At 40.6% G+C, this 9,791-nt stretch overlaps 1 protein-coding gene across 1 annotated transcript in view; it reads left to right on the top strand.

Annotated features, from left to right (window-relative positions):
- Positions 1-3,098: 3,098 nt before the first annotated feature.
- The window catches only part of LOC125486592, a 154,006-nt gene continuing 147,313 nt past the window's right edge, over positions 3,099-9,791 (top strand). Inside the window, exons 1-2 of the mRNA XM_048614683.1 lie at positions 3,099-3,173; positions 5,024-5,095. Coding sequence (XP_048470640.1) covers positions 3,118-3,173; positions 5,024-5,095 — 128 coding nt within the window. The 5' untranslated portion in view covers positions 3,099-3,117. The remainder of the gene's footprint in view (positions 3,174-5,023; positions 5,096-9,791) is intronic.

The following is a 9,791-nucleotide window of genomic DNA, read 5'->3' as shown; positions in this document are numbered from 1 at the left end:
GTATCAAGAAAGGACGAACAGATTGGATCTCTTTGGGGGGGGGGGCGGAGGGCGGTGTGGAAAAAGAAGGCTGACAGTGTGGCCAAATAGTGAACTTCAAAATTGTGCAAAATTGCACAGACAGAATGTTTTCACTTGTGGGGAAGAGCATAATTAGAGGTCTAGAATAATCACCAGGCAATTGAACTTGTCGTTGTCATATGACATTCAGACTCAGGAAACTGACAGGCGCTGAGCCCTGCATGTTGTATTGTCTCCTGGAGCCAGGGTAAAAGACATCAGAGAGAATGTGTAGAATATTTTGCAAGGAGAATAGAGTGAACCAGAGGTTGTGGTATATTTTGGTACCAAGGATAGACATAGAGTGGGCAGAGATTGAGATCCTATTGTCAGATTTTCAGCAGCTGGGGAGGAATGCAACAAGTAAGACCTTGAAGATCTTTGGATTACTCTGTGCTATGTGCTAGCCAGAGTAGAAATAGAAAGATAGGAAGGTTCAATGTATAGCTTGAAACATGGTGCAGGAGGGAGGGCTTCAAATTCTTTGAGCATTGATACCAGTTTTGGGCGGGAGCTACCGATTCAAGTAGAATAGACTGCACCTCATCAGGACTGGGACTTAAAGTTCCAGAGGAGGTTCACTAGTTTGCTAGAGTTTAAACTAAATTGGCAGGGGATTGGTACCAGCATGCAACAGTAGAAAAGAAGAATAAGGTGCATAAAGTGAAACCTTTAAAGATTACCAGACAGTAGTTCCATTTTAGATAACAGTATGGGAATACAATGTAGTGGCAATAAGGGACCTATGACTTTAAGGTAATGAGAACTGGATGCATGATGTACAAGGATATAATGTGTTCAGGAAAGGAACAGGAGGACAAAAGGGAGATGGACAGCAATACCGATTAAAGAATATATTGACGTGGAAGCAAAAAAGGTGTTTCATGCCATTGGGGATATTTTCAAAATAGTGATAAATTGACCAACAAATTTGCTGGAAAATCATAGAGATGTACAACATAGTAGGGTCCTTGCTGCTGCTGCTTGTAGCTACTCTTGCCAGGAGTTCTGTTTCATCCATCTTAGACCATTCTCACACCACTTTGTTTCATTCGTTATCTAACTATGCCTTGGCCATCTCCTCTTTCAGTTGCTCTCCACTTTGCCCTCTAGAACTGATCTCTGTGGATCTTTTATTGATTGGGATTATGCTGGATGAATAGGGAAGGAGAGACAATTTCTGAAATGTGTTCCAGAGCATTTCCTTGATCAGTATGTTGTCATTTCAACTAGGAAGGAGACGTTGCTGGATCTGCTGTTGGGAAATGAGGCGGGCCAACTGTCTGTGGGGAGCACTTGGATAAAAGAGTTCATTACATGATAAGATATATTTTAGGTCTCACCTGGAGTATTGTGTAGATTTGCAAACACCATATTATAAGGAAAGATGTGAATGCAGGTGCAGTTTTCAAGAGTGGTTACAGGAATGAGAAACTTCAGTTATACAGATAGATTGAAGAAGCTGGGACTGTTCTCCTTTGAGAGAAGGTGGCTGAGAGGAGGTTTCATAAAGGTTTGCAAAACCACGAGCTGGCTGGATAGAGTAGATAAGGAGGATCTGTTCCCTCACACTACCCCTTTAGAAGGGTGCATACAGTCTTTACTGTGTCTGCAATGAGTATGCTACTGATTGGAATACGGTAGGAGAGGAGATGGTGTAATATTGGTACAAAAAGCTTGAAGGGAGCAGCTGCCTCATTTTTCTCAGCTTTATCTGTGGCATAAGTATCCAGGATCTCTTTATAATATGACAAGACAGTGAAACTGGAAGGCATCATCCTTCTCATTTCTTGCCCTGAAAGTTCAGAAAGCCTTGAACTATTGTGTCATGCTGACCTCCTGCTGTGTAACCCCCTTCCCTTCGCTTATAGGAACTGACATGGCAGTTCTATGTGATTCTGGGAAAATTGCAATTGTTGGTGGAAAATTGTTGGTGCAACATTGCAGTTGATTGAGTAAGTAATCAACTTTTGTTCCTAAATAAAAACCAAAAGAACTGCGGATGCTGTAAATCAGGAATGAGGAAGGGTCTTTTGAGGAAGGGTCACTGGACCCGAAGCGTTAACACTGTTCTCTCCTTCACAGATGCTGCCAGACCTGCTGAGCTCCAGCAACTTTGTTTTTGTTCCAACTTTTGTTCCTGCCTGCTTTGGACCCAGCATACCCAAAAGCAACCAACTCGAGACATAAATGTATAGGCGACTATTCGGACAAACTTTATGTTTACAAGATGTATATTAATGTATTTGGGTGTTATTTTACATTCATTGAAATGAACATCAGTTCTGTCGGCATTGTCACACGTTGCATATCCAGGTCAGGCATACTACAGTTCAGATGCAGAATATAATTTCTTTATTCTGCCTTATCAGAATGGCCAACTATTAATTTGAAGAGATGAGTTTTCCATTTTAACACCTTGTAGCCTCTCTAGCTTCAATTTTAACTTCCAAGATGGTAACTAGTTAAGTGTGCCAATAACCTGCCCACTGTCGACTCAAAGAGACTGGAGTCATTTTGAGGTCTTGACGTCATTCAGATACAGTTGTTGAGCTGAAGAGACATCCCTATGCAGCTGGCATTATTCGAGCAGGCAGTCTACCCAACAGCAAGGTGAGTCTGGTAAGGAAAGAGGGACTGCTGTCGTTCATCCTGGTCCCTCATTGATAATTTTCACCTTGTCTTTCCAGATCCTTGCTCAGCTCTATCTTGTTGGGATGTGTAAAAGGCACTGTCCGAACTGTTTGGTCCTAAGTAGTTAACTGGAATTCCAGGTGTGTCATGGGACCCCCAGATGTCTAATGAATAGGATCTGCTTCCTACAACAGAAGGAGCGTTCATCAAATAATACAAACCAAACTGCAAAGTAATAGAACAGTGTGCTTCACTTTTGAGGGAATGCATTTAAAAGTGTTGTATTTACACCTTAGTTTATACTAAAAATTCACAAAGATAAGAAATCAACATGAATCAAAATTTTGTAATACTCAAGGAATTGAAGTTTTTGTAATTTTTTGTGGTTTATTGCACAGCGATCTTTCTGACAATAAGGTATCAATGCTACTGGATGGAACATTCAAATCCTGGCATGGATTACGTTTCTTTAGACAATTGTAAGTATAACATCAACAACTTAAACTACTTCTCCAGCATTAAAAATATTCAGTATATTTGGCAGTGTCTATATTTTCTTTATTTGTTCATGGGATTTTCCACTTATTGCCCATGCCTAATTGCTGTTTAATTGAGTGCCTTGCTATGCCATTTCAAAGGGCACTTAAATGTGAACCTTTGGATTTGGAGTCATGCGTAGGCCAAATCAGATGCAGAACAGCATTTTCTGTCACTGAAGGACATTAGTCAACCACATGCACTTACACAATGATAGTTTCATGACCACCGTGGCTGAGAATATCTTTAAATAGCTGGTTTTGTTTAATTTACTTCAAAATTGGCCACCTTTATAGTGGGATTTGAAACCACGTCCACCATGCTTGAACCTGGGGTTCTGGATTACTCGTCCAATGACATTATAACAACACCACTGGTCTCCCTTTCTCAGCAGGGGGAGAAGCTTAATTAACCTTTCAGGGAGATAGAGACCATTGAACTAAAACAATAAATTGGTTTATTTTTCCGCAGATGCTTCCAGATTTGCTGAGTATTTCTAATAACTTTGGGTGGAAATTTAAGTAGCCTACAAAAACGGGAAACTTCATAAGTGTGATTTAATTAGGCAGAGTAGTGATAAAGTCAGCTTGTGTTTGTGGTGTATCGAAAATTACACCAACCTGTGGTAGCATCATACTTGTAATACAGTTGCACGCCATTTATACTCATTAATGTGAAAAAATTTTCAATAAAGTCTTTATCATCAAGGGAGAGTTAATATTGCATGAGATTCTAGTGCACCTGGTTCTCAATTGTTTGGGGGTGTGCAATTGTCAGTTTAGCGTAGTTGTGTATAAAGTTGGTAGCTGTCCTGTTGAATTAAGAGAGAGGAGTAGGAGAATGGAACCTTGTGATTGGCAATGGTTAGACAATTGGTTTGGAGGAATGAAGGATTGGAATAGGTTGAGGAGAAGAGAACATTGGGTGAGATTGGAAGCATGGAACTATGAAGTAGAAAGACTCTGGTGGCCTGGGCATGTTGGGGTAATGGCAGTGTCAGTACTGCCCGTTTTTGTATCTGTCTCACTGTATTGGCTGATAAGACTCCTTATGAGCTTTGAATTTGTTTATAACATTTCTTTTAACTTATCTAGAGTCTGCAAATTCAACCATTTTCCATAGAATGGCAGGTACAATATTACCAGACTAATACTCAAAAAGGAGATGATGTAAAAATACTGCATTGTTTCTCCATAATAAAAGAAATTATTGCCAACCAATAGGTGTGCCAAACTAAGTTATTATCAAGGGTAAATGATGTTTGTGCGCACATAAATAAAGTCCATTTGATGTAATGTGACCGTGACTGAAATTTAATTTTGAAAAAACTCCCATGCCACCTTTATGCTGTCAACAAGTTCCACGTTAATGGTAGTGTAGTTGGGCAGAAAATTTGTGACTGTAATGCAGACTGTCACTGTTTGACTAGAAGGCTCTTTAATAGTCTGTCTGTAATTGCAGCATTGTCAGTTAGTAGATTTCACCAACAAAAAGCTTTCCCAACCACTGAATCAAATGTGTTTTGCATGCATGCAACTGGCACTTTGAATTTTAATTAGTCACGTGGGATAAGGCAAAAAGAGATATTGTGGAAGTTGCACACTGTTCATGTTGCGATGTTAGGAATGACGTTGTTGACAAAATTCAAAAAAGTAGCTATTGTCCTGAATGTAGTATTCAAAATTTGTATTTTTAAAATTTACTGTATCAGGGTAGTAGCAATGGAACTAAGAATGTTCCTAGAAGTTTTTCTGATATGATTCCTTTCATTTTTTTTCTCTCTATTTAACAGGAATTTGAAATCCAACCCATTAGAAGTAATACAGAATGATGCATTTGATAAATTGCCCTCAATGCAGTATCTGTGAGTATCCAGAATTTTGAAATAGCTGTGAGTGGTGACACTGCTAAAATAGTGTCTGTAATTTATACATTTTACCTAACTCGGTGTTTGTGCTACAGCTACTATGGATATATTTGCAAAGCCACACCAGAATTCACCTTGCAGATGTCTTGCCTTTAATATACATTTTTAACAAACTCGATCTTGGAAAATGTTTTGAGGTTTTCAGTATGATTTTCGCACCTTGGCATAGCTATAGGACCGCTGGAATGCTATCCCGACACACCAATTATTGCATCAATGATTTCAGAACACAAGTTAATTTATTTTAATATGGGATTAAAAGTAGAAAAATCAATACATCTCGAAAGAGGTTTTGGAAAACACAATGGAGTTAGCAACTATAAATATTTGGAAAATGTTTGGAAGTGGATGTTGTGCAAAATGAGTGGAGATTTGCAAATTTAGATGCAGCTCAAAAAGGGGAAGTAAATAACTCAGTTAAAATTCTAAGTTATGACAGATTTTGATGAGGTGAAACGCAAAATAAAAATTCCCACTGGTCAATGTGTCAGGGCATAAAGTTTTCCTCACCAAAAAGATTGAAGGAAGAGGCTGAAGATATTTTTGTTTCAAATTTAAAATGAAGTCCCACAAAAAATAGGTGGAACTAACTTTTTAAAAAGAAGTGGATAACTATTTGCATATAGTAGAAACTACACTGTCAACTGACAGAGATATTGGCAAATAGGAGAATTGTATTACTCTATCAAAGAATTAGCGCATGGGCTACTTTGCCTCCTTTTCTGCTGTAAATATTAATGTCCTCCATATTAACTATGACAGTTGCTGGGAACATGTATCCAACATGCTGCGTAGGTGCCTACTGCCATCTCTACAACGGTCCCGTTTCATGACACCCGATCTTCCTGTCAGAAAGAGATGGTACAATTCAATATCATATTTCAATTACATCACACAGTGTTAGCCTGATTTAACTCTCTAGTTGCTGCTTGGGTTTCCCAGGGATCAGGAAACCTGCCAATGAAAGGGAGGTGGGAGCTGCATGCTATCAAAGAGAGAGAGAGAGAGAGACCTTTACAACACATCTTGTAGACCAGAAAGAGCAGGAATTCACATCTCTGTTCAACCTCTCAAGAAGCCTCCCCTCCACTCACCCCTCCCTTCCTCCCTCGACACCCAACCACCCCCCTCCCCCTCCGCACAACCATTGTAGCTTTTAATTTTTGCTCACGTATCTCCAGAGCTTATGCCTCTCAGTCCAACTTGCTGGTTGTAACTGATCCTGCCCCTATCCCCACTCACTTGTTGGAGATGCTCCCTAAGTATCCATGGCTGCTGTCTCCCGCCTAGCAAGCTGGAATGTAAAGCTCCCAGGAAGCAAGAAGAAGAAACTATGCTAGACATTGGGATTCCAGATCAACAGGACTCCCTGACTTGGGCTTTGCTGAGTTCCTCATCTTTTCCAGCCTATCTTGCAACTTTTTTACATTCTTCTTCTTTTGCAGCTTCCCCACCTCTCTGTAAATAATGAGGCATATGGAGATGTTTCTACAATACTAATATAGTTTGGAATCAGCAAACATTTGGAAAGTTGTTTTCCATCAGAAATCCGAAACTGGCTCGGTGGCTGTGGCTATGGTGATATGCTTTTAGCTACTTGCACTTCTTTTACTAAGAACTCTGGATATTTTCCAGATATTTACAAACTGAAGTTTGGAATCCTGACATGAATTTGTCAGACATCTTAGTGCAGCTTCAAGCTATCTTGTTCAGCAGCATCAAGCAGTGGGTATTTTGACTCCTTCAAAATGTTCACTGAAAATGTTAAATAGGACAGTGTACAACAAACCTGACTTATTTTCCATTCAGAAAAGGATTGGAACCTTTTTGCCTTTCATGAGCAAGGACCATTTTGAAGATGCTAAGTATTAGCTGGGTTTGTGTCCATCTGCTGGCTCAGAGCAGTTATTCTGATTGGCTGAGCTGACTTAGTATACAGTGTTAGAGGTTTCCCCTATTGTATACATCATTTCAACCATAATTCATAACTGAAGAAGTAAGGCACACACAATAATCTAAAAGCACTTAAACAGTTTCTCTCTCACCATTTTGCATACCGCCAGATAAGGTTAAGGTATGCATGCATATGCTATGCAACTGAGTATTGTTGGCACATGCCCAATGACTATAACTGTTCATTTATCATTAGCAAATCAAAATTGCAGAAGCCAGTAAAGTATTGGATAGCAATGACTTAGGCATGGGCTAAATAAAACTAATAGCAAGATTTGTAAAGTAAATGTTTAACCAATTGAGTTGATTTTGTTGAGGAAATAAGATCCAACAGATAAAGGAATGGGAAGATTGTTGTATATATGGATTTTTTAGGAAAATGTTTGAGAGAGTCCACATCTGAGGCGTGTTAATAAATAGTTAATAGTACATTTTTTTGGCTTCTTATCTGTAAGGGTAGGACACGGACCAGGAAAGGAGGGCCACTAATAACTGGATTTGATTTAATCTAATATTAAGTACTCTCCAAGGTTTATTTTAAAGAGGTAAACCATGGCAGGAGAGCTTGAAGTCTTGGTTTGCTCCTCTTGCTCCATGCGGCAGGTAAGAGACAGTTCCAGTCCCCCAGGTCAGCATGTGTGTGGGAAGTATCTCCAGCTACAGCTTCTGGAAGTTCGAGTTTCAGAGCTGGAGTGGCATATGGGGAACACTGTTCAGCATCCGCGAGGCAGAGAGTATCATGGATAGCACTCTGCAGGCAGGAAGGAAATGGGTGACCACCAGGCAGAGCGAGACAGATCGACAGGTAGTGCTGGAATACCCTGTAGCCATTTCTCTGCAAAACAGATATACAGTTTGCATACTATTGAGGGGAATTACCTCTCAGGGGAAAGCAGCAGCAGTCAAATCCATTGCACCATGGTTGGTTCAGCTGCAGAGGGGAGGGGCAAAAAGTGTGCCAGGGCAATAGTTATAGAGGACTCAATTGTAAGGGAAATAGACAGGTGTTTCTGTGGTTGCAGATGAGATTCCAGGATGATATGTTGCCTCCCTGGTGCTATGGTCAAGAATGTCTCGGAGTAAGTACAGGACATACTGGAGGGGGGAGGGTGAACAGCCAGTGATCATGGTACACATCAGTACAAACGACATAGGTTTAAAAAAAAAGGATGAGGTCCTGAAAGAAGAAGGGAGCTAGGAAGAAAGTTAAGAAATCGTACCTCGAAGGTAGCGATCTTAGGATTAACACGTGCTAGTCGGAATAGAACAGTTGGGGAGGGTTTAAACTAATAGGTTCCCATCCCCCTGGCATATGTAAGGAGTCACAGGAGGAGGGAAACAAGAACAAAAACAAAAGGTAGAAAAGGGAATAAGAAAAGTGATAGGCAGAGAAACCAAGGACAAAATTCAAAAAGGGATATTGAGAAAAATAAGAACAAGAAACAATGTTAAAAAGAGAAACTTAAAGGCTTTGTGCCTTGATGCACGGAGCATTTGCAATGAAGTGGATGAACTACTCGTGCAGATAGATGTAAATGGATACCATATAATTGGGATTACGGAGACATGGCTGCAGGGTGACCAGGGATGGGAACTGAATGTCCCAGGGTATTTAGTATTTAGGAAGGACAGACAAGAAGGAAAAGGTGGTGGAGTGGCATTGCTGGTTAAAGACGATATTAACACAATCATGAGAAAGGATATTAGCTCTGACAATGTGGAGTTTGTATGGGTAGAGTTGAGAAATACCAACGGGCAAAAAACATTAGTGGGTGTCATATATAGACCCTCAAACTGCAGTGGTGATGGTGGGAATGGCACTAAACAGGAAATTAGAGGTGCATGTGATAAGGGAATATCGGTGATCATGGGTGATTTTAAATTGCGCATAGATTGGGCAAATCAAATTAGCCACAGTGCCGTAGAGGAGGAATTCATGGAGTGTATACGGAATTGTTTTCTTGACCAATATATGGAGGAACCAACTAGAGAGTAGGCCATCATAAACTGGGTACTGAGTAATGAGAAGGGAATCATTGCCAATCTAGCTGTGCGAGAGGTTTCACGTACAGGAGCAGGGATGTGTTGTTGCAGTTATACAGGGCCTTGGTGAGGCTGCATCTGGAATATTGTGATTGATTTTTATTGTCATGTGTACCAAAATACAGAGAAAAGCCTTGTTTACGAGCGGTACAGGCAGATCACAGCAAGCAAAGAATGTACAGATCAAAAAGGTTACATTGCAAGTTTCGTTATTTGAGGCTAGAGTCCATTCAACAGTCTGATAACGGTTGGAAAGAAACTGTTCCTGAACCTGCTTGTGCGTGTGTTCAGGCTTCTGTATATTCTGCCTGACGAAAGAGGTTGTAGGAGATCATTATCAGGGTGCGATGGGTCTTTGATGATGTTGACCACCTTTCTGCGGCAGCAAGAAGTGTAAGTAGAGTCATGGGCCCAAGCTATGCCTGCCTCTTTGTAGGTTACGTGGAACAATCCCTCTTCCGTACCTACACCGGCCCTAAACCCCACCTCTTCCTCCGTTACATTGATGACTGTATCGGCGCCGCCTCGTGCTCCCACGAGGAGCTCAAACAGTTCATCCACTTCACTAACACCTTCCACCCCAACCTTAAGTTTACCTGGACCATCTCTAACACCTCTCTCCCCTTCCTGGACCTCT

The sequence above is a fragment of the Rhincodon typus genome, chromosome 30 (genome assembly GCF_021869965.1).
Source record: "Rhincodon typus isolate 14 chromosome 30, sRhiTyp1.1, whole genome shotgun sequence".
NCBI classification, from domain to species: domain Eukaryota; kingdom Metazoa; phylum Chordata; class Chondrichthyes; order Orectolobiformes; family Rhincodontidae; genus Rhincodon; species Rhincodon typus.
The sequence above is the reverse complement of the archived record's forward strand: the minus strand, read 5'-3'. Positions and strand labels throughout refer to the sequence as shown.